The sequence below is a fragment of the Simochromis diagramma genome, unplaced genomic scaffold (genome assembly GCF_900408965.1).
Source record: "Simochromis diagramma unplaced genomic scaffold, fSimDia1.1 OVJJ01000514.1, whole genome shotgun sequence".
NCBI classification, from domain to species: Eukaryota; Metazoa; Chordata; class Actinopteri; order Cichliformes; family Cichlidae; genus Simochromis; species Simochromis diagramma.
In genome coordinates this window covers 2,505,263-2,530,722 of record NW_024387346.1, presented here as the reverse complement: position 1 = coordinate 2,530,722, position 25,460 = coordinate 2,505,263, and the positions used below count along the sequence as shown (strand labels likewise).

Sequence of the window (25,460 nt, the reverse complement as noted above, 5' to 3'; positions counted from 1 at the left end):
GCTCCCAGTTCTTACACCTAAGCGACACTTTAACACGCCGGTGGTAAAGCTGTGAGCTACAGAAACAGAATAGCATAGAGGTCACCAGTGCTTTTAGGTGTCAAATCTGGAACTTTTCTCTGACTTTAATTTTAAGATTTTCTCAATTATAAATAAATCAGGATTATTGGAATGATCTATTTATATGTTGCAGCTTGAAAAGATTTGCCCAAGGCAAGTAAATATGCTAAAATTAAGTGCCTGATATACCACGAGCAACCCTGAGTAATGTAAAAAAAAAAAAAAAAAGAGTAGTCCTAGATTATTTCATCATGCCTTAAAAGCTTCTCTGATCTTGCATGTGGTTTGAAATGCCCACTGAGTACTTTAAACTCTCTGTGAGGTTATCACATTTTTACATTTGGAGAGGCTCTTCAAGCCTGCGGCAAAGGGTTATTTTTTGTATAAAACTATATGGAAGTCTGTTTTAAAGTAAAGACCAGCTGTTCAGTGTGAACTTTCACTTCACAGCTTCTGAAAGACTTCCCAGATGAGCTGAGGGCTGATATCGCCATGCACCTGAACAAGGAGCTGCTCCAGCTGCCTCTGTTTGAGTCAGCCAGCAGGGGCTGCCTGCGTTCCCTCTCCCTCATCATCAAGACCTCCTTCTGCGCTCCAGGGGAGTTCCTCATCCGGCAGGGAGACGCCTTGCAGGCTATCTATTTCGTCTGCTCAGGTTCCATGGAGGTCCTGAAAGACAACACTGTGCTGGCTATCCTAGGTAAGTCAGAGAAACAGTAAAGTTCTCTTAAGCAGAGAACACGATGTCCTGTCAGTGTGTTCGAGGATAACAACATTTCTCAGTCAAGTTGCCAAACTGCAAAAAAAAAAAAAAGATCACACGGTTACTTAATTAAACTAAAATGCAATTAGGATCTTTGTTGTTTGAAGGAAGGACACAGAACTGAGTGAGAACTACACTGGACACCCTCGGCTCTGACAGACAATTATCTTTGAAACTGAGATTTGGAGGATGTGAGATGATCTGCGGGACATCGTGCTGAATATTAAACGAAGGGGGAGAATGGTTCATTTGAGAATGTGCCGGCTGAATGTGTGCCTGTGTTAATATTAAGTGCTGCTAACGAAGTATGGACTTCAGAGGGGGAAAGAGAGATCATCTCTCAGTTCAGTGATTACAGTTAAAATAATTTCACAGTGCTGGCTCAGACCTGCAGAGCAACCTGGTCTGGAGTGTCTAATGGAAATTAAAATTGATGATGGCGAAAAAGGAGAAGGAAGGCAGGACATAAAACGGGTGTGTGTGCGTGTGTGTGTGTGTGTGTGTGTGTAATATTCAAACAAAGGGGAAGACGAGGCTGAAGGCGAGCTGATAAAGAGCAGCTGTTTATGCTCTGCTGCTTTAAAGAGACGTTTCCAAGCTTGATACAAGCCGAGAGAGTAATGATTTCCCACAGTGTTGATCCTGTGAGCTCGACAGAATAATCTTCTATCTACTGTGAGCAGAGATGAAACAGGTCTTACACTGTATGCACCTATAACCAAACTAATGAATGGATGGATGGATGGATGAATGAGGGTTTTTGTTGGCAGTTTGGCACTTCTGTTTTAATCTTTGTGCTGTCAGTTAATGTAATGAATCTAAGAATCAGATGAGGCTGGAGAACTTTATTCCTTACATGGCAAAATGTAGGAAAAACCTTTGCAGTGAAGGAATCTTGAGGCTCTGTAATGCAACGGAGGGGATTTTGCTGGCAAGGAAGAGAAGCTACAGTTTTCAATAGTTGGTCCAACTGTTACACACATTTATAAATCCCTCTTCTATGCAGCACACATATGCACACAACATATATGATTATGGTTCTGAACAACGACACCAAGCCAGTGTTTGTAGGCAGCATAGTGAAACTCAGTGAGGCCTACCTCGGCCAATGAGTTTGTTCTGTTTGTTACACTGCACTGCCAAAAGTATTCGCTTTTCTACCTTCACACACATATGAACTTTAATGGCATCCTATTTTTGTTCCATGGGGTTTAATGTACCATATTTTTCGGACCATAAGGCGCACCGGATTATAAGGCACATTAAACAAAACAGTCAGATAAGTCAAACTTTACTCAACTCATTCTTCTTGCTTCCTCCACTTCCTCATCTTTTCTCACTGTTGCTCTGTCATCACAGAATCTCTGTGCTGCATCACTGATATGTCACTGAAACACAGACCCGCTCACACACGTGTGTCTCCTACCTGGTCATGTTAAATCCAGAGGTGCATGACAACACCAAAGCACACGCCAGCAGCTGTGTTTCACTCTTCACACAGGTGAGAGCGGCGACCACAAAGTGGCGGTGAGGCATAAACAGAGAGGCACACATACGGTATGCATAATAATGTTGGCTGATGTCTATAACAGGTATAGTCTGTGGCCTATGATAGTGAACATTGTTGGGGTCATTACTCAAAAAGAAAATAGTTCAGTTACTGGGTAACTGAGCGTAAGATGAATTTTCTGGCTAGAATCCCACACGCTGACACAAATCACTGTACCAATGGGGACAGTTTTAGTGTTTACTATGAATAGCAAAGGTGGAAACCAGCCCAAAGAGCACTCTGAAAAATGTGGCTACAATGGTTCTCATGAAGGAACAGGTACAGGCTCAAATGCACGCTACAGTTCTACAAGCCACACGGCTCATCAGATGCTTTGTTTACCTGCAGAAAATCAAGCTTTTGGCTTCTTGGCCATGGGCAGCATGCACTATGGATCTGGGGTTTCTCACTACTAGACTTGTGTTGGCATTCCGTCTTTGCACATACTTACACATACTGCTGATGTCAGCAGTGGATAGCTGTTCCTGGCTTGGGTGCCGATTTCCGCTTCACATCCGTGTCTTTTTGTGCAATAAGAATAAAATGAATGATCGTGTCGACCCTCTTCTGAACTTGCAGACCTGCACATGACTTGAACACAAGTGTCTGATTTAATCTCTTTTGGTTACTGAATTCAGTACAGTAATGTGTTACTTGAGCGAGTGGGGATTGCAGTTTTTGTCGCAATTTTTTTTTAGCCATGAAGGTTGGTGTCTGAGAGAAGCGGGTTTTCACAAGACACACAGCTCTTTTGGAAAACATGTTTCTTTCAGCCAGTTTACATGATCAACATAAGTACTTATGAGACTCCAAAATGTTTAGTGGTGATTAAATCGTTGGCAGAGCTTGAACTTTAAACAGCTTGTTTGAACGAGAGGATGAACTGAGGAGCTGCTCAGAAATTGAATTAGCGATTAGTAGGTCCCTTTTAATTTGAAACTATTACACATCCTGACAGTAGCTCAGCTCTGCTGGCGTGTTCAGGAGAGTGACTGGAGCTTCTACTCACACACTTGAGTTATTAACCTCCCACAACAGGGGAGCAGTGACATTTTCCTTGCAAGCCAGTAACACCTCCACCTCAGAGTTTAACTTCTCACAGGCACCTGAAAAGCAAAAACCCTTCAGAATCTCACCGTGATTCATTTATGGTTCCACGATTTATGTTCGAGAGTGCAACTATCAAGGTTCTCACACATCACAGAAATCTTATAAACGTTTGAAAGATTAAAAAAATGATTTGAAGAAGCATGGGAAGTAATACGCTATCTTGAAATAGGTATGAAGGTGCATCAAAGTTGATTAATGTTGCTGTATGAGCTGTCATGGGTGTTAGTAGCTTTCAAAATATTTTTTGTCAGATGTCTTCACTGACAGCCAAAAGCTGTAATTAGAGCGTGGTGCAGGGTGAATACTGTGGGTGTCTTGGAGCGAATTTTTTCTTACTAGCCACATGCCAGTAAGAAAACATAAGTATGAGCTTGGTATACAGTATTACCTCAGACTCTTCCAAATGAGAAATGTGGTTCGGAAATGTTCTTCAGTCCTTGCTGTTGCGACCGGTTCTGGGTGTGCTGTGTAGGAAGGCACAAATTCTTTGCCAACAAAGTTGTGACTCTGTGGAAATTGTGAAACAGAATGCAGCAATTGGCAAATGTTTTAAACCCTATTTGTAACTGAGAGAGTGCAGAGAAAACACAACAAATGTTTTTTTGCTGCCAAAACAGTCCTGACCTATTGAGACATGGACTCCACCAGAACGTGTGCTGTTTTATCTGACTGATGGTAGCGACAGGTCCTGTAAGTCCTGTAAGCTGTAAGGGCCCTCATGGATCGTTCGTCCAACACATCCCACAGATGCTTGATTGGAGTGAGATCGGAGGAATTTGGAGGCCATGTCAGCACCTCAAACTCATAGATATGCTCCTCCTCATTCCTGAACCAGTCTGCTACTTTGTGGCAGGGTGCATTATCCTGCTGAAAGTGGCCACAGCCATCAGGGAGTACCGTTTCTATGAAATGATGTACAGCAGCGGTCTCCAACCTTTTTTGCGGAACGGACCGGTTTAATGTCCGACAATATTTTCACGGACCGGTCTTTTGAGGTGTCGCAGATAAATACAGCAAAATAAAATGATACGACCAAGACAAAAACTGTGGTATTCTGTAAGTATCATAATAAACGCGAATTAACTGTGTAGTTGTGTAACTTTATTAGCAGCGTCCTCCTGAAATGTGCCAACAACACTGAGAGTAACATCCTCCTCTCTGCCCCTTGGTGCTTTCTGGTTTGCTGGTGTACATGGTCTGCAACAATGGTTAGGTAGGTGGTATGTGTCCAAGTAGAATCCACATGGATGGCAGGATGTCCATCAATGAGCCTTAGTCACCCATGACCTCATCGCTGGTTCACAATTGTTCCTTATTTGGACCACTTGTGGTAGATGCTGACCACGGCAGACCTCGAACACCCAATAAGAGCTTTTGGAGATGCTCTGACCCAGTCCTCTAATCACCCTTGTCAAACACACTTGCCTTACACTTGCCCATTTTTCCTGCTTCTAACACATCAACTTTGAGGACAAAATGCTAACTTCCTCCCTAATATGTCCCAGCCACTAACAGGTGTCATGATGAAGAGGTAATCAGTGTTCTTGACTTTACCTGTCAGTGTTCATAATGTTCTGCCGGATTGGTGTATCTGGTCATAAAGAGCCTTGAGGCAACTATTGTTGTGAAGTGGCACTGTGTAAGCAAAACTCAAGTGTATTGATTGCTGTATTCATGCGTATAGAATGTAGTTTGAAATAAGAAAGACCTTCCCTCAAAAAACATGCTCTCAAAAGCAGAATATGTTACTTTAAAACATAAATATGCTGCAATTCTGTGCAGAGGAGGGACGGGGGAAGTTCTGGACAAAGGATGTTGAAGATGGAGCTGCCAGACAGAAGGAAAGGAGGAAAGCCACCCCACTTAGCAAAATTGGTATGGATCGGATCTGGCCCATACAATGTGCTTACACATGGCCCACATGCTGCAAAGAATGACAGACCTTTGGTGGCCCACACATGGGCCAGCACAAGACCAGGTGCAAACACACTGCTGGCCCTGTGCTGGCCCAGAACAGTTTCAGCTCTGGCCCCAGATGTCAGCCTAATGTGTACCTTAATCTAGCCATGTAATAACAACATGTGCATAATAGTGCAAAAGTAACATGCTAAAACTCTGTTCAGACAGTGAATGGACTGATTCTTATGTAATGCTTTTCACTATCCCAGATTACTGAAAGTGCTCTATATAACATGCCACATTCACCCAATCACACACACTTCCTCTAAGCTGAGTGCTTCCTAACTACAATCATACACATTCACACTCTCGACATGCAGACTAGAGGAGCGAGGGATTGAACCACTAACCTTCCGATCAGTAGGTGACCCGCTCTACCTCCTGAGCTACAGTAAACCGTCGCTAGGTTTTGGATAAAGTGTACACTCACAAACCTGTCAAACCTGCATTTGAAACGTTGGCCACCACAGCAGTATAGTATTGCAACATGGAATTTGGGTCTTCTAACTAAAATAGGAAAATAGGAACATAAATAGTGCCATCATTGCCAGACCTGGTCCACATCTGGTTGACATGACACCGGTCAGTCAGAAGTGCCAGCTTGATGCCAGATCCAGGGAAGACCTGTTTTCTATGAGCCTGGGCCACATACACCAAACCACAATCGAGCCAGATATGCCATGGCATCACATAGACAGTGCCATCTACGCCAGGCCTGGCCCATATCTGGATGACATACGTCTTATCACGCCAGAAGTCAGCCAGCAGTGCCGGCTTGATATGTGGGACAAAGAAGATTCGTGGCTGTAGCGATGGAGGATGCTAGGGGTAGGGTGAGACAGAAGCAGATGATCCGCTGTTGCAACTCCTAAATGGGGCAGCCCAAGTTTTAACATTAATGGTGCCTCTAGATGTGTATGCTGTTAGAGTGAAGCCATAACAGGTGCTGGCTTTTTATGCTAAAAACGATTTAGGTTGGAGAGTCCAGCGTCCATGATTTTTCCAGTTGAATTTCAGATTGTGACTAGTCAGCCCACAGAGCGGTTTGGTCCTCACCTCAGTTCACTCTCCACATGTCTAAATGTAGCGCCCAGCACCAGAAGTAATTGTAAAGGATGTAACTGCAAACAAAAGAGCTGAGAAACAAAGTCACACATAAGAAAACACAAAGATGTAACCTTTCTAATACTGTTTGTGTTTGTGCACCAGTGTGTGTGCGCACATGCAGTGTGAGTGCATGTTAGTCTCTGGGGATGTGAAGGCAGAAGCCTAATATTAAACAGGGCTGAATTTGCAGACACAGTGTGGGTGGAAACCCAAATAGTCATGCTCTGCAAGGACACCTTTACCACAGACATGAATATCACAACCACCAGCGTACCATTACATCCTATGTTTCCACCTTAATACAATTCACACTTCATTTATTCTTTCATATTCCTTCATTAGGAAAGCACTGAGACTGCTTTTTTCTTTCTTTTTTACTTTAATCTTTTATTTTTTCTGGTCTGTGTGACGTGAAAGCTGCACTGGTGGACTGTTAGTTCATGTCAGTTTAGCAGCTTGCACACGTGCAGTGAGGATGGAAGATCAGACTGATAGGTATGGGCATGAGTTTCTTTAATGCCATTTGCAGTGACAGCCATTCATCCATTTATTTGCTCTTTTGAAGTGTGGAAAGAGCAGAGTCCTGCAAAGTTCACAGAACTCTTTGCACTGGTGGAGCCCATCGTGGTACAGTGTTCTTCCAGGAACTGTTCTGGACCCTGATGGACAATAAAACAGATTAATCTCAAACCCATGGCCGGTCTCACATCATCACGTGTCAAAGTGCAACTGCACACGATAAATTAGAGTCACAGCCACAGACAATTATCAGTCTTATTTTGTTCTGCAGTATGAGGCTGAAAATCCTGAATCATAAACCCACACACCAATTAGCAATAATAGTGTTTCAAGACAGTGCCATACAACTTTATCAGAGCAAAAACATTTTATCCCTAAACAGGAAGCTGCCGGGAAATAACATGACTTAAAGACTAACTAACTAACTCAAAATACTGGGTCAAAATGACCCAGAACTGTTATTCGTCTGCCCTGGTTATAGAATACATTCAGAAAACTGTGCAAAAAAATTGTACCTATTGTACCCTCCTGTTTTCAAAACGTTAACTCGATGATTGCATGCATGCAATGCTTTTAGAGGACACCTGTGAATTATATACAGACACTGTGCTAGTCTAGAGCAGTGCAGTGACCCACTTACTTCATCTGAAGTCTTGGTGTCATCGTAGTGGGTCATTTTGGTCTGTTGGTCATCACCGAGGCTAATGTTCTTCATCTCGTACTGCTTATGTTAGCCTGTAAATTTGGTCTTCAGTTGACCTTTACTTTGACCATCACACAGAATCACAGCGACTATGGAGCGATGTATTACTTAAAACTGAATTAACAGTATGTGACACCAGTAAAAACATTGACCTTTTATTTGATCACACCCCCATGCTAGACCAAGATGCCTAATTTATTAGATGGCTAGATGGGAGCGAGGGGTAAAATAAGAAGAGGGAAGTATGAGATGTTGATTGAAAACTTGCCTTTAAAAAGATCAAGAGCAAAAGAAAAATCCTACTCAAGGCATCAAATCAACGACGTTGATAAATTGAGCTCCGTCGATAAGCCTTTGTTCCCTGCCCTCATCACTTTCACCTACACTTTTATGACGAGACAGATACATGCACTTAAATGTCACTTGCAAGTGTTTGTCTCCTGCTCAGTTTAACATTTTGCTGCGATTATGAGCCAAAGAGCTCCTTGTCGCTGCTGTCACTCTTGGTCACCCGTCATCTTTGTGACAGCGCATTTGTGCTGAACTGCGGGGGGGCGGGGGGGGGGGGGGGGGGTATGAGTGATGTAAAAAAGACAGCCGGAGCATAAGAAGGGCCCATCGTGCCAAATTAAGAAGCAGCACAGATTTCGGGGTGGGGGCTGCAGATGACAGTTGGATGGTGCCGAGTGCAGAGGCAGCAGGACAGCGAGGTGGTTCAAGGTTCAAAGGAGGGCTGGAAGGCCGAGTCCAGTAACTGCTGTCGCTCACGTGGCGTGCGTCGAGCTCCTGCTCGCCCTACCTCTCCCCCTTCCCTCACTCTTTCTCACCCTGCCCCTCCATTTCTTCTGCCAGTCTGCAGCCACCCCCACATTGTGTCCCTCTCCACTTCCTCTCACAGCTCTCTTGATTCTTTCGTCTTCCACCCTCCCTCTTCTTAGTCCACCTCCGCACTCCATCACCCTTTTTAGGTCCCTGCTCGCCTCTGCCCTTCTCCGCCCCGCCTCCTTCTATTTTGCCTCTGTTCTCTCTCTGCTTGTTTTTCTCTTCAGCCCCCTCTTTCTTTTCTTTGCGTTGTGGCTGTGCAGCCTTGTTCCTTCTTTGTTTGACTTTTTCCCTCCCCCCCCCCCATATACTGTGGGGGGTCTTTGTCTGTCTGATGCCTCACAAACACATTTCCATTTTCTTTCTAACATCCAACCATCTAATCCATGCCTTCACTTAGTAATCGATGCAATCTATGCTGCTCATATACATTGTATGGTTGTATGCTAACTGTATATTGTGTACTTATACACAGGACATGGTAATGTGACCAGCATTGTTATTTCTGACAATTTCTTCTAGTGATTTATTTACAGAGCAGCTTAGAAAAAGGTGACATCTTTGCATTGTGTCTAAAGTCAAAACTCTCCTCCTCACTAGGGTCTCAAATAGATTCTGTCCCAATTAGCCACATGCTAAAAAGCATATTTTTATAAATTAGAGGATGTTTGCTTAATTTAGGTGGTCATACACACGTGTTCACTAGTCTGCTTTCACACACATATGCACACTGGATATATATGATTATGGTTCTGAAGCACAGCACAAAGCCAAGTGTTTGTAGGCAGCATAGTGAAAGTCAGTAAGCCAACCTCAGCCAATGAGTTTGTTCTTCTTGTTACACTGTACTGCCATAACTGCCATAGCTGCAGCTATAACAGCTGTAGCTCCTCGGGGAAGGCTCTCACAAGGTTAAGGAATGCGTTCATGGGAATTTTTGACCATTCTCCCAGAATCACATTGGTGAGGTCAGACACTGGTATTGGACGAGAAAGCCTCGCTCTCAGTCTCCCCTCTAAATGATCCCAAAGGTGTAAGTCACTCATCCATGTCTTTACGGACCTTGCTTTGTGCACTGGTGTATAGTCATGTTGGAACAGGAAGAGGCCATCCCCAAACTGTTCCCACAAAGTTGAGAGAATAAAGTTATTCAAAATGTCTTGGTATGCTTCTTTTCACTGAAACTCTGAGCCCAGCTCCTAAAAAACAAGCACACCATATAATCCCCCCTCCATCAAACTGTACACTTGGCACAATGCAGTCAGACAAGTACCGTTCTCCTGGCAACTGCCAAACCTGGACTAGGCCTAGACCTTCCAATTAGTAGATTGCTTGTATCTACTAATTTGGTCCTTGGCTGTTCTACTCCGCTAAGGCTGTACAGTATGTTTCATAAGAAACCAATTGTGTGAAGGCAGCACAGGCTACTAGTGTGCTAATATATGGTAAAGCTTACCAAAGTAAGTTACACTGTGCTGCTTTATGCAGGTGGTGTTGGTTTATATAAATTGAAGGGACCGGGGTTTGCAGGTACATTAGACATATACAAACACATGTTCCCACGCTGCTGCTGAGATGACTTCACAGGTCCAAATCTTTAATCTTCTGTCTTTGATGATGTGCTGCTCAGAACGTCAGTGTGTGAAGCTTAATGGCTGATGATGTTCTCTCAGGTGTTGACAGCTAGTGAGAATAGGCTGCCTCTAAACAGCTGCTTCAAAGACAGGTATAACTCACTTTGTCATCCCCCTCCCCAGGTAAAGGAGATCTAATTGGCTCAGACTCCCTGACGAAGGAACAAGTGATCAAAACCAACGCTAATGTCAAGGCCCTGACTTACTGTGACCTGCAGTATATCAGCCTCAAGGGTCTCCGAGAGGTTCTCCGACTTTACCCTGAGTATGCCCAGAAGTTCATCAGCGAGATACAACATGACCTAACTTACAATCTACGAGAGGGCCACGGGGCTGATGTAAGTACCTGTAGTAGATTCATGATGGACTTACTGTTTATGTGCGTTTGTCAGTGAACTTGTGAATGTTTTTGTTAGTCTACTGCACATTTAAAAATAAGTACACTTGAGCTGAATTTGAATTTGAAATTGAGTAGAGTTCACCTCTGTGGTCATTAAACAGCTGCACATACTGACCAGAAATGATCTATTAAAGACCCACAATCTAATAGCACATACTTCTTTATTTGTGTAAAGATCTAAGATTATATATGGATATCTATGAAAATTAAAATAATTCTACTTTTGACCTAATTTATGATCTTGTAACACCTTCACTGATAGTTTTACTAGCAACTTACTAGTTTTAAGTCTTGTTCAATACATCATATAGTTCATTTAGTAAATTATGAAACAGGATATTCTTTACACCTTGTGACCTTTCAATCTACAAGCTGTTACAAGTCATTCTCAGTCAGATTTATTATGGACTGTATATAAGATAAATGTTTACATCCATCAGTGGTGGCTGTAGCTCAGGAGGTAGAGCCGGTCATCTACTAATCGGAAGGTTGGTAGTTTGATCCGTGGCTCCTCTAGTCTGCATGCCATAGTAGGCCAAGATACTGACGTGTTTATCGCATCATAAACAACTTCTTCCAGAGTGTGCCTTTTGTTCCATCCCTCTTCCCTTCACCCCCAACTGGTCATGGCAGATGGCTGCCTCATCCTTGGCTTGGTTCTGCTCGAGGCTTCCTGTTAAAAGGGAGTTTTTCCTTCCCGTTATCACCAAGTGCTTGCTCAAAAGATTTCTCTGTATTATCGTGGGGTCTCTACTTTACAACATAACCCATCTTGAGGTGACTGTTGTTGTGACTTGGTGCTGTATAAAAAAATTTAATTTAATTTGAATTAATCAGAGTATGAATGTGTGTGAATATTAGGTAGAAAGCACTTGCTTGTGTGAATGAGACATGCAGTAGAAAGTGCTTTAAGTGCTCAGGTAGAGTAGAATAGTGTCTGTGTGTGTGTGTACTGTGACCTGGTTATGTAGTGCTATATCTATACAACCAGTCTAGTTACCATTTACCAAAATGTTCCTGTAAGAAAGGCAGATGCACGTGCAGATGACATAAGGCTAGTCTGTGAATAGTGCACATTCATAGATTTAAATAGGAACAGTTTTAATTAAACAGCCCACCAGATTAGTCACAACATTAAATGTGCAGACTGACAGTCCAATGAGGAACATTTATGAGTAACCTGAGGAGATAATCACCTTAACCAGGGTCACATGAATGATTAGAACAGAACAGAAATATCCTTTATTGTCCCTCATTGGGGAAATTCACGTATTCCAAGTGAGCAGGTGTACATATAAGGTATACATGAGCATTCTACCACCACTACTTTAAAATACCCAGATGTGTGCACACACACTCTGACAACCCCAGCCATGAAAGGCATTTTCCCTGCTTCCATCAACACACACACTGCGTTTGGCTGGTGCTGCAGCAGCAGCGGATGGAGGGAAAAAGTGTAGGGACAAAAATAGCTTAGTGTTGCTGTTTGAAGTTGTCCTGTTACTAAAAATAGAGCAGGAGGGGAGCACGGGCTCTCCCTGACTGGCTGTCCCCCCACAGCTGCTGCTAAGATTGGATCCTGCTTAATATAAATAGCTCTGCCAGCTGAGTAAAAGAAAGGGAGGAGGAGGAGAAGAAAGAAAGATGAAGGGGGGGGTTTGGTTAGCTTGTTTTCTCTTCTGCTCTTACTCTCTGCTACTCTACTGCAGTGCAGTTTGCTTCTCCAGGGATCAACACACTTACTGCAGAGTGTGAACATCTTGGTGTGTGACTAGAGGATGTATTATTCTAGATGCACAATCTGCTGTGCATATCTTAGTTCTGGGTTACAGATGTCCATCCTGGTTATTAGTGTGAAAAAAAAAACATTCTGGTATGTGCAGCCCAGGAGGGGAATTTGCATAGGTATCCAAGACAAGACTGGTGAAAAATGGAAGATAAAGCCTGCAGACATTCAGCAGCCTCTTCCTCACTTAAGTAGTATTTCAATCTACAAACTTATATGATGAATGACGGTGTTCAAAAATCAAAGACGTGCTGGGGGGATGAAGAAAGGGTTTATGAAGCAAGAAAGATGAGAAAGAGTCTCCATTGCATAAATGATAGTTCACTGCTGATTCACTGGTTGCAGACTAACTGTCATGACCCCCCCAGAGCCTTGGGCGAAAAAATGCGACGTGCATGACCAGCCAGAGCACAGCACGCACAGAACTGTGCTGCTGAAAAGACATATTGGAACAAGTTTTTAACTCTATGGCCATTCTCACAGGGGACCAACTTGCTTATCCTTGCCCTTGAGAGCACATATGAGTTACTATACATGCATCAGCTTCCATGCTTCCAAATCTCTGCCCCCAGCCCCGAACCAGCCGCACACATGATGCAAACTCCCCCACACTCTCGCACACAGTTGAGCAAGAGGATGGCGGCACGCGGCAAGCGCACACTTATCACGCCCCCGCATCGCAGAGCAGCTCCTTGGTGTGCTCCGGAGCTGGGAGCTAAGAATAGAACAGGAAAGCTAAAAATAAATTACAGTGGCACGGGTATGGAAGGGGGGAGCTGGCTGAGTGGAGGGCACTGGGGACAGAGGAGGGAAAAAAGGGAGGATGCTGAGCAGGCAGGGAAGGAGGGGAGAGTGCAGAGGGGAAAGGGAAAGCACAGGGGTGTTGGCTCAAATACATTCATAACTCACTGCACCAGGCGTTGTGTGCTAGAGCATGGGTGATGTCATTATTTTGAAGCCTGTACAGGTGAAACTGCTGGTTTAATAAACTAGCAGCACTGCTACGCTCATTCTGACCTTGAGTGAAGAGCCACTGTTTGACACAAGTAACTGAAATTTGTATATTTTTACAAAATTATTGATTTTTTGGGGTGGCTAGAGTAAACATGCTACTGGGAGCTAGAGCTCTCCTACAAGTCAGTTGCACTTATCTCACAAACTACCACAACACACTCTCAGTTGTTTGTGTAGCCTGTGATTCAATACATTTTGAACGAGTCTTTGTGTTTTTTCCACTTAAATTTCATTCCCTTGAATTTCTCCAGCCCTGCACCAACGCTGAGCAGAGCCTAAATTGTTCACTTCATAAGCAGGGACAAAGCTGATGGGAAACTGGGGAGGCTTGGGACTGTAACTGTCAGAGGAGTGTGTATGTGTGTGTGTGTGTGTGTGTGTGTGATGAGGGGTGGGAAAAGTGAGATGCAGCGATCTGTATTAAATGTAGCATGACACACTCCTTTTTGGAGTCTGGCAAAGACAAAGAGACAAACAGATTCTCAAAAACAAAAATGAGAAATAATTGGCATTCAGCCGTTCACCATAAGCCTCTGCACATCTCTTTCAGATTGTTCCCTCACATGTCTGCATCTGACACAATCACTCAAGGGTGACTGTGGCACACAGTGTGAAGTCCTCATTAAAAGCTGCTTGTGATGTCAGCAATCAAGAATTTAAACCCATCTCAATACTACTAAAGCGAGAACCTTAAAAGCAAATCTGAAATATGCCTTCTGTGCACCTTTATTTGGAATAAAAAGAAAGCCACCCATACATCAAATGGTGAATGGCCTGGTTCGTATAATAGTGCCGTTCTATAATATGTGTCATTCACACAAGCCCTTTTTCTACTTAAGAGCTTTCTTTTTATTTAACATTCACACTTCAACAGATGCATTAGAGTGCAAATCTAGGTTCTCTACCTTGACCAAGGTTACTGTGGCATGCAGACTAGGCCAGCCAGGAATCAAACCAACCACCTTCCAATAAGTAAATGACCTCCTGAGCTACAGCCACCTCTGAGTGAGACAGACTATCAACCAAAAAGCCAGAAAAAAACATAACCATTATATACATTATAAACGATCAATTGATTTGCATGTCATTGAATGAAATAAATATATGATGCCCAAACAAAACATGACTTAGTACTTGATGAGAAACCTTTGTTAGCAAGCACAGCAGTCAGACGTTTCTTGTAGTTGGGATTTTGGCATGCTTTACAGAAACTCCTGGCTGCTGCTTGGTAACTCGAAGCTTCAGCTCCCTCCACAGACTGAGGTCTGGAGACTGGTTAGGCCACTCCATGACCTTAATGTGCTTTGTCTTAAGTTGCTCCTTGTTGCCTTAATGATATGTTTTAGATTGTTGTCGTGCTGGAAGACCCGTCCACAGCACATCATTAGTGTTCTAGCTGAGGAAAGGAGGGTCTCGTACCTGGCACCTTCCATCGGCCCCTCAGCGTGCTGAAGATCTCCTGTACCCTGTGTCAGAAAAACAGCTCAAAGCGTAATGTTTCCACCTCGGTGCTTATCTATGGGGACAGTGTTCTTTGGGTCATATTCAGCGTTTCTCTGTCTCCAAACACAGCTGGTCCAGTTCATACCAAAGAATTCAATTCAGTTTTTATTTGACCACAGAGCTTTCTTCCAAACCTTCTCTGAATCATTTACATGTTCTCATGTAAGATGTTTGTACATGTCCCTTCTTGAACAGAGGGCTTATATACATGTTACCAGTGGTGTTCTTGATGACTTTTCCTGACTGCCTTTACATCATTAACAAGCTCCTCCTGTGTAGCTTTGGGCTGATCCACCACCTTCCTCGTGTTCATCATCACCCCATGAGGCAAGATCTTACATAGATCTCCAGATTGAGGGCGATTGATGGTCATTTTATATTTCTTCCATGTCCGAATAATCATACCAAAGGTGTCACCTTAGTTCTTTGAAGGTTCTTTGGTCTTGCCCATGGTGGTTTAGAAGTTGGAATGGAAGAAAAAGATTGTTTGAACAGGCGTGCTTTATACACATAACGAGTCGAGATCAGGTGTGAGTATCTGTAGTTGACTGATGGAGTGTAATCTGTATGCCAAATAGGCACACAGCCAATCTGTGTGAGCCAGCCATCAAATACAACTCCGTTAATAACGTTTATGTAATGTTGTTCACATTAAACATGCGCAAAGTTTCATATATATTGAGGGCAGTGTGTGTACAGGTAAACATGATGTAAGGAGGTGACATGGCTCTCAAAGAATCTCGAATTAAAAGAGAAGGTTATCCTGCTCAGAACAGCCAATCAACAGTCAAAATGGAAATTAGCCAGTGCCACACTGATACAGCCGAGGTTCCCAACCATTTTTTGAAAACTGTAATCTTATGAAGCGTTGTGTATCCAGGATCCAGAAAGTGACCACTGAATTTAAACTTACAGCTATAAAAATAACAAACTAACCACCAGAATCTGATCAGAGACGCTGGTCAAGTTGGTGATTTGCTTCGAGAGTCGCTTCTTAAAAGCACACATCTTCTCACTGAGCATAAAGCTCGGGCTTCAAGCTACTCTGGATCTGAATTATGGTAATAAGCGCAGATATCCCTGATGTTGGGTACACATAGACCTGTCTGTGAGCCCAACAGCCCCACTCACCTTCTTTTAAAAACATTTTCTTTCTTTTTTGTGAAGAAATCAAAGGAAGGTGGCTTAAAAATGGAGGAAAGGCTTGTTGCAGACAGGAGGAACTGAGAGGCTGCACAAGAGGCCATGTATAAGAAATCAGGGTTAGCTTGAACTGTGAATGCAAAGCTATTCCAGATTAAAGTTTAAGAGTATGTGTACAGGTCGCAACGTATACTAGAGGAATAAATAGCAGGTATCTAATAAGACCTGCAGAGCACGTCCTGCATTCAGTTACCTCTGGAAGAGAAGGAGCTCAAAAGTCTTCAAAAGAAAGAATATGCTGCTAATCAAACAATACCCTGAATGTTAAAAACATATTTACAGATTTACAGAACTTGTGTTTGCCTGCCATCCACTGGTTCAAGCTTGTAACTGCCATTACAATCATTGTAAAGGCAGTTACTAATGCTATGGTGATAAAAGAAATCCAGCAGGTGTGCGGGCTGATCCCGCTCATCCCATTTTAGTATCCAAGCTCCTCCTCTCTTTTCTTTCAGGTGGATTGGGAGAGCAACGGTGGCTTGGTGAAGAAGCTGCCGTCCATCCGCGAGGATGAGGAGGGTGATGAGGAGCAGAGCTCCGTGTCCCGAGCTCCTCGCTCCCCGCTGCATCTCAGCAGGGGCCTCAGCTCGCCCCTGCGCTCCCCTCTCCTGCCACCTCGGCCTTTCCGTGCTCCCTCCGACCACTCGCGCCCTTCCACCCTGCAGATACCAGTTGTGAGCTTGAGTGGTGTACCACCTGAACTCAGCCCCAGGTAAAACACACAGACACACATAGTGTGAAACTGAAGATTGATTCAAAACATCATAGTCAGAGAAGAGCAATTGAGGAAAGTGCCGCAGTATAGGTGTCTGGCTGCCATGGCAACCACTAGATTACAGTGCTGGTGAATCACATGGGGCTCGGCTACTGTTGGAAGGCATGTAGGTTCTCACACACTGCAATGCACTAATGTGCATGCGTGCAGAGCAAACATGCCTATGTGTGTGCAGAGATGTCTCACGACCTCACTGTGTGCAGTGTTGTGTGATGCAAAGCTGCTGATGAAGGACTTTTTCCATGTTTGTGTTAAAAGATCCAAACAGTACTAACGGAGCTTTCAGCCCTTTTAGCTTCATCTGATTACATTCCTCTTACATGCTCTCTCTCTCATGTGTAATCTCTGCACAGATTTGTGGACGGCATTGAAACAGAGAACAATTCCACCACAACACAGAAGTTTGAGTTCAGCCCCAGCCTGTCACCTGCCCCTCCGCCCTCACCGTACGCAGGTAGCGCACCTACAGCCGCACACATTGGAGTACTTTTTCAGAACAGTACATTTTATCCGGAGGCCTAATCCTTCTGCATGTGTGTTGCCCGTAGGGATCCGTGAGCACTCTGAGATCAAGCAGAGTGTGTCTAAACTGACTGAGGAGGTGAGTGCTGACTTGACACTGATGATAATTGCATGTGTACACTTCTGCCCCGGGGGTCTAATGTTTTCCTCAGCAGCAGAGGTTTGATTTTTCTGTTAGTCAGCTGGATGTTTCGCAAACGACACGAGCAGGTCATAGCTGGAAAAACATACAGATAAAATCCTGACGTTACGAATGCTGGCCCAAAGTGTCTAATGATATTTTAAAAATTATGTTTAAAAAGAGTTAGTAGTTTATTTCATTACTACCTGTAATTTATTGCAGATTACTTGTATTTGTTTAATTGTTTACTAAATGTTTGAGGTGTGAAATAAACCTCAATGGAGCAAAATATGGGTGTGTGTGGTTGGAGGATGTGTTTGTGCGTGCATGTGCGCGCGTGGAGGGGGGGGTGAACATTTTTCTTGTAAAACAAAGGGGGGCCCAGCAGAAAAAGTTTGGGAACCACTGCTCTGTGTGATAAATCACCAGATTAACAATTTTCTGCAGAATTCATCTTTTACCTTATTTGTAACAGTGTTGCATTTTGCAGTTATAATATGTTCTTTATAGATTTTTATACACTAATTTATCATCAGCATCATCATCATGTAATAAGATCTCCGACTGCACGAGGCAGCACTCATAGGGATCATTTCGTGTGGAAGAAGAGTCGCGTGGCTCGCAACACCCACATGTAAAGAGAGAAACCACCTTTGTTTTGTTGAACCAGCTAACACAAAGAAGGTCTGGCTGTGTTGAACTTCATACATAGTATACTTCTCTGGGCTCTTACAATGCTGAGTTTTTTGTTTCATAACTTCAACTATGATAACAAACTCTCGCTCACTGGCAGGTTTTAATCAACAAACCCCGAGTCTCTCTCTAAAGTTTCCCCTCTTGCTCCACCTGAACCATTCATGAAGTTAGTTAGACATTTGTTTGCTTTGTTTTGTACTTAAAATGCACAATTTTTATTATCCAGTTGTTAAATATAAGGACAAGACAGAGACCATGATTACATCACAGATTTATTATCAGCTCAGAATAAAATCTCCATCTTTGTAACTCTTTGACTGTGTTGACAGGAATGCATTTGTCAGACTGTCAGCCAGCTTCTCTGGAACGTTTACTGTATGTTACTATAGCAGCCACCATTTAAATCAAACAAGCGTCACACACATAACACACTGATCATGTGGTCCACCTGCACTGAATCATTTGGCGTGTTGTAATCAGTCCCTGATGGAAAAATGTCAGTCACAGCTGGATCTCAGGGCTGATGTGAATATTTAAGTGAACATGAGGCTGAACAGACTCTAAAACTGAACTAAATGTATGATGAAGGGACTTTTAAAATGTAACCTGCATGGTGAATGTTATGTAGTACCTAATTATGTTTTATGCAAACAAGGATTAAAGGATTGTTTGATATTTTTCAACCATGGTGCTGAATTGTCATACCGAATTTGCATGAACTGTTCTTCTGGTTTTCCAGCGTTAATACGATCTCTCTCTTCACCTCACAGATGAACGGTCTGTCTAAACAAGTGTCCAAGCTCAGTCAGGAGCTGCAGGAAATGACACGCCTGCTCAAGCCCCTCCTCCAAATGGCACCACAGCCAGTCCTGATGACCATGATGCCAAATTTAACATCACCTCCCAGTAGTGCCAGCCAGCTGTCATCAAGCCCTTGCCCCGGGGCGCCACCCCCTTCCACAGTTTTTTCCCACCAGAGACCTGACACTCATTCCCTGTTAGACAGCAGAGACACAGAGAGTGCAGATTTGCCAGGATGCCTTCTCCCAACTCCTCACTCACCAAAAAGGCCTAATTCAACTCCTTCAGCATTAGCAGAGACCCCGCCCAAGCCCCCAGGGGCCCCAGGGGCCAATAGCCAAGGGTCTGCTGACTCCAACCATCAGTCGCCAGAGGAAGGATTTCCAGAGGGGCGCGTGGACTCCCGAAGACTCCGTGCCTCCTCCAGTAACGGGATATTTTTCCCCTCGCTGCAGGACCAACCTCCTCTGGCCTCTCATACCCCTTCACCTTCACTCTCCTTCTCCATGTCTCTCTCTTCCTCATCATCTTTTTCCCCATGCCAAGGACCTCACCTCTCCCGACCTGGCAGTTGTGCCAGCAGAGGCCCGCTCATCCCACCCGCCTCTCAGGACACTCACCCTCCCCTGTCCTCTCACTTTTCAGCTCCACCATCGCTCACATCCTCCCCTGGAAGTCATCGGCTGAGGCCTTCCCCTTCCGTGCCAGTCGTGTGCCCTAACACCTCTGTCCATCCCTCCAGTCTTTCTCTGCCCTTGTCTTTGGAAGTTGCAAACGCAAGGAGAAGAGATAACCAGACTCCATCTTGGTGCAACTCACAGCGACACTACCGAGGGGCAAGACCCGTTTCTCACCCCCAGGAGCTGGAGATGCAGGAGCGGGGACAACACCTGGAAGAGGAGAAGTCCTCCTCAGAGCACATCAGTTTCATTGATGAAGAGGAGCCAGCATTATGAACAGCCTGTGCAAAAGATGTCATTCAAGTAGCAGGAAAGATGTAGGACAAGAGTTTAAAGAGGTCAGAGCAAGTGCAAGGTAAAGACAACAAACACAGGGAACAGAAAGCTGGTCCATTTCACACAGAAAGACATTTGTCAGGCAGGAGATGCCAGACGGACAGACAGGTAAACACAAAATACAGTGTGAAGGAATGCTTTCCTCTACAGATCAACCACAGAATTACAATAGCACAAACAGTCTTATAGCATCAATGATCCAGTAGCATGAGTCAAACACTGCAGAGCCAGAGCACATCTATTTATCTCTCCACCCTGATGAAGCTCTATCGCTTTTTAATCCTAGTAGGTCTCCTCTTCAAAGGGCAGGCACAAAGACATGCATCTCGGCAGGAAACGCGTCTTTACCCAAACTACATAATCCAAGCCAACTGCACTGGGACTAAGAATGTAAGCCCTTCAGTGGTCTCAGTCACCTCACCTGGAAGGTTCCTTTGCTTCATCAATGGGATTATTTTTTGGGGGAATGCAGTTATCTGCCCCTGGACTGGTTAAAAAAATACAGCTTTTTATCGAATAACCTCAGACTAAATGGTTCTACAAAGTGTTTTTTTTACAATGTTTCTTATTGCCCCCTTTCACACACACACACACACACACTCACTAATGACAGCAGAACTGTCATTAGTGTGGCACCCGCACTGCATTTGGGAACAACTTGGGGATTCAGTGTCTTCACCAAGAAAACCTGGTGATTTCTTTTGCAGCCTGCTTTATCACCTAAGCCACAGGTGAGCCAAGAATCGATTACATGCCCATTACACACATTCACAAAGAAGATGTTGAGCTTGGTTTTAACTCAGGAATGCAAACTTGTCACATCCTGTAAAAAAACAAAACAAAAAAACTGACATTCTGAATCCACAGACAGTATAAAAGATCGATGCAGCCACTGTGACCTTATCCCCAGGTTTGTGAAGTCCTGCTTTGAAGCCTTGAGATGAGTCGTCATCTCGGCTTTTGGGAACTGAACATAACAAGCAAGTGGCAGTTCTGACTGTGAAACCACGTGCTCACTGACTTGTCAAGCTAGCCCAGGGAATCCTATTGACTCTTAGAATGACCACAATTTCTAAAAAGTTCTTTATAGAATTATTACTTTTATACAATTTATATAAAAGTATTAATGTAGAGTCTTTACCTTACAATACAGAGGGCCTTGAGGTTCACAGAGTTCAAGCATGATTATCATTTTCTGACACTAGCACCAAAAGTCTGCGCAACCACAGCTATCGCCCCATGGTGGCCATTAGAAAGAATGCAGGTTTAGGTTTTCTTCTGTGTTAGCGTCATTTCTCATACCGTCCACGTCTGAATTCAGAATAGATCTATTGCGTGATTCGTGTAGATCCAAAGAAGGTGGTTGGTGTTTGCCTTCAAGGTTTTCTGCCAGAAACATTGTACCTTACTCCAAACCCTTCGATCAGGAACTAACTGAATCAAAGAAGGATTCTGCAAGTCACATCCTTTTTCATTCATAGAAAGACCCAGAGGATCTTTTTTTTTCACATAATAATAATAGATTACTATGTAGTCAAAGTACTACTGTATACTGTGTCCATAAAGACTAAATACAAACCAGAATGTAAGTGTTAAAATTAACAACCTAACCACTGCTTGTTAACGCAAATATCTAGTCAACCAATCACATGGCAGCAACTCGATGCATTTAGACATGCAGACCTGCTGAATTTCAGACTATTTCAGAAACTGTTGATCCACTGGGACTTCCCCACGTTTACAGAGAATGGCAAGAAAGAGACGACTGCGTGAAAAACTGTTCTCGATGCAAGAGTTCACAGAAGAATGGCCAGACTGCTTCAATCTGATAGAATCAATCTGCATAATACATGAAACCGTGAAGCAGGTGCAGAAGATTACTCCTGTCAGCCAAGAACAGGAAACTGATTCTATAATTCCCAAAAGCTCACCAAAATTGGATAGCAGAAGATTAAAAAAAGTTGCCTGGTCTCTTGTCTAACAGTAAAACTTGACAATGGCTGAATACTTGTTTCTTCTGTTGGCTGCTGAAGAGTAGAGGTCTTCCAGAACACTTTAAGTATAGTTATTTAACTGAAATGGGTCAATATTGCTGGTGTAGCTAAATGCAACATTAACAGTTGCCTCTATATGGACAAAATGAAAATCAGTTCTATTAAAATCGCCCACAACACAAGGAATGCATGCACTGGAAAAATAGACTACTAGTTTGGATAAACATAATGTGGTTTAGGAGGGGTAACCATTCAAAAGATAGCTAGTTTAAGGGAGGGAGGGGGTCTAAAGCAGATTGTGTCAGACAATTATCAACTGAACTCCACCAGTATAAGATAAACCAGTCTCATTCTACATTATAAATCATCCTGTGCTACTCTAATAGAATCCAAGAACTTTATTACAGATACTATCTGGTTGCATTTCAGAATAAAATAAGCGGAGAGCTTTACACTGCTGGTTAAGCAGATTGAGGCCGGTGTAGGAACTCTGAGAACTTTGAAAAGACAGATTCGTGGACAAAGGTGTAGGGAAAAGCTAACATCAAACATTCCCCGTGTCACTGCTCATCAGCATCATGATGCTGTTGACAAGCAGCCTATCAGCTCATATCTCAAGCAGGCTACTTTCATTCTAGGGTGTGGACATCCTTACATCAACTATAATCAACCTAATCTTAAAGTTAGCAGTCATAATGTTCGTCTTTTGGGGAAGGGGCTGTCTTTCTGGGGAATTCTTGTCACATTGTTTCACTCTCGATGAGTTTGCATCCAGATCAAAAGAATTTGAGCACAGTTACCATCGGTCACTTTGGAAAAGTGTAGGCGAGTGTTTGGATTGTATGCCAAAGAGAGAAGACAGATTTGTGGACAAAGTGTAGGGAAAAGCTAATATCAAACACTACCCCTGTATCACTGTTCATCATTATGATGACTGTTGACAACCAGCCTATCAGATTGTATATCGAACTCCCACATCACCCCTGAGCTTTAGCCATTAGCCATTCGTGCCTTCTCCATACAGACATTGATTTCCCTAAAGTTCTTCACCTGTCGATTACAGGCAAACATCTGGATCGAAATTTACACAGAAAGCCATCATCTATGGGGAACACTTGCACCTTTATCTAAAACGTATTGTATTTATTTATTTAATACGGCTGTGTATGTATTTATTTTTGCTGAAAAAGCGGCGAGGAAATATTCTGCATGTCTGGACGATGTAACAAAAACAGACTGTGGAGGAAGGTTTGCTTTCTAAACGTCTGACTGGATCCTTTCCAGAGCGAGTGAGCGAAACCTTCCCCGAGTTCATATGTAGCACACACATTCTTCATCTCTTATTCCTCCAATGACTTCATGTTGGTACGTGAAAGCAGCCAAACCCTAAAACTGCAACATCCAGGCTGCATCAAGCTGGAGGTCTCAGGACTTTTTTTGTTTTTTGGCTTTGTGAGGTGCTTTAGGACCATGTTACTTGTATATATATGAACAGTCAGATTTCTGGCTTTTATTTTCTTTAATGGGAGCAAGGGAGGTGGTGACTAACTGGACTCTTTACACTTTCACAAAGATTTACTAAGCAAGAACTGGTGGCTGGGGAGGGTGCCTAAAAGGTTTTAATTCAATGCATGTCAAAACTTCTTATTTTCTTTTTTGCATGAGAAATGTGCCTGCTTTGAACTATCCAGAGCAGAGGGCTCATGGGAGTAGAAACCAGCCTGCCCAATTGAAGGCTGTTTGCTTACAAATGTATTTTATTAAAGACTGCTGTTACATTAAAAAAAAAAAACATTAACAAGGATTACATACTGTATAACAATAAAGAAGTGTTGTTTTGTAAGCTCTCCGTCTCTTGTGTTTCTCTTGGGAACTAATATTCACGTAACTGAGGTAAGTGGCTATTCTCTAAGAAGTAAACTGTAAATAATATTTTTTAAGCCACTTTTCAAGTATATTGTGATTCAGTTGCCTCAAAAACCCGTCCCTATTTTTTTTCCCTTTTTGATAAATTAAGTATTTATGTTTTATTAAACAAAATATTTATTCAAGTAAAGCCATCAAATATGGTTCTGTTATGATGTCAGCATTAAAATAAAATAAAAAAACAAAAAAAAACATGTGCCCCTTGGGCTGAAAGTGTCAGCAGCTGTAAGTGTAAAAGTGGGCTTCTCACTGAAACCAACAGGGGCTCCGTGCAGGACTCCAATCTTTGTGCCTCAGGTAATCATCCAGTTTTCATTTGAAGTGGCCCCATTTGTTTCTGACACCCACTGAACTAAGAACAAGAACACTTCTGGCCGTTCTCCTCACTGCATGCTTACATTTTGAGGTTGCTTGTGCTAAAAGCTTCCCAATTGCTCAAAATCCCTAAAAATAAATTTATGGTTCTTCTACTCTTTAACAACCCAAATTTGCCCACAGACTAATGGCTAATATGGCAAATAGCTTAAAGTATTATAATGTGTACACGTGGGTAAAAGGCCACATCCAACTAGGCTTGTATTTATTATTTATGCTTTATTAGCCTTCATAACACCTGTGGCGTTGTCAGTGACCAGGTTAGGTTTTTCTTTTTGCTGCATGCTAAATCGGTACATTTTCAAATGAAGTATCACACACCTTGGAATTACAGTTATTCTGTTAAAAGCTTGAGTGTCTCAAACAGATGAAGGTTCAAACTGGCACCTTGCGTTTTCTTTGGCGTAGAATGCTACTAGTGCCTACATGTTTCAATTATTTTATGCAGAAAATGAAGCGTTGACTTGCTGTGTAGTGACTCCAGAGTTTAAACTTTGCAAATGTCAGTTCTTTGGATAACACAGTTAAGCCCAAACAGAACAGTGTTACTGGAAGGTTTAAAAGGTAAAACTGACAACCTTACAGGATGTGTTTTATACAAATTACATGGCAACTAATGGTAATTTTTATACACATACAAGTGCAAATATAAAACTACAGAGGAAACTTTACTAACAGATTGCATTTTTGTGTACTTGACAGCTGTCTGTACCACTGACTTGCGTTAATAGGTGTAACATATAATTGTAGGAATCAAATTAAATGACTCATTACCTGAACCGAGAAGAACAGAAAACTGATGGATTAGTGTTTTACACATTAAATAAAGCTCATAGAACATGCCTCATTAACCCATGTATATGTGCACTTTTCTATGCTTTTGCTACCAAAGTGCTTTCTATCAAACATTCATTTGGATTCATTGGAGAGCAACTGTGGTTTAGCATCTTGCCCAGTGATATTTGGCATGCAGAGTGGAGCGGCCAGTGATTGAACCACCTATGATCAGCAGACGCCCGGCTCTACAGACACCTCATCTGTGAGTTGACGAGTTTTGGAAGCAGCAAATACGGCAATTTCAAAGGATACTGTTCTTAAAGTT

General features: G+C 43.0%; 1 protein-coding gene across 1 annotated transcript in view; it reads left to right on the top strand.

Annotated features, from left to right (window-relative positions):
* Window positions 1-23,849, top strand: part of kcnh3 (potassium voltage-gated channel, subfamily H (eag-related), member 3) — a 179,696-nt gene extending 155,847 nt beyond the window's left edge. Inside the window, exons 10-15 of the mRNA XM_040006774.1 lie at window positions 511-760; window positions 10,350-10,564; window positions 16,588-16,844; window positions 17,261-17,361; window positions 17,456-17,508; window positions 19,017-23,849. Coding sequence (XP_039862708.1) covers window positions 511-760; window positions 10,350-10,564; window positions 16,588-16,844; window positions 17,261-17,361; window positions 17,456-17,508; window positions 19,017-20,003 — 1,863 coding nt within the window. The 3' untranslated portion in view covers window positions 20,004-23,849. The remainder of the gene's footprint in view (window positions 1-510; window positions 761-10,349; window positions 10,565-16,587; window positions 16,845-17,260; window positions 17,362-17,455; window positions 17,509-19,016) is intronic.
* Window positions 23,850-25,460: the final 1,611 nt, after the last annotated feature.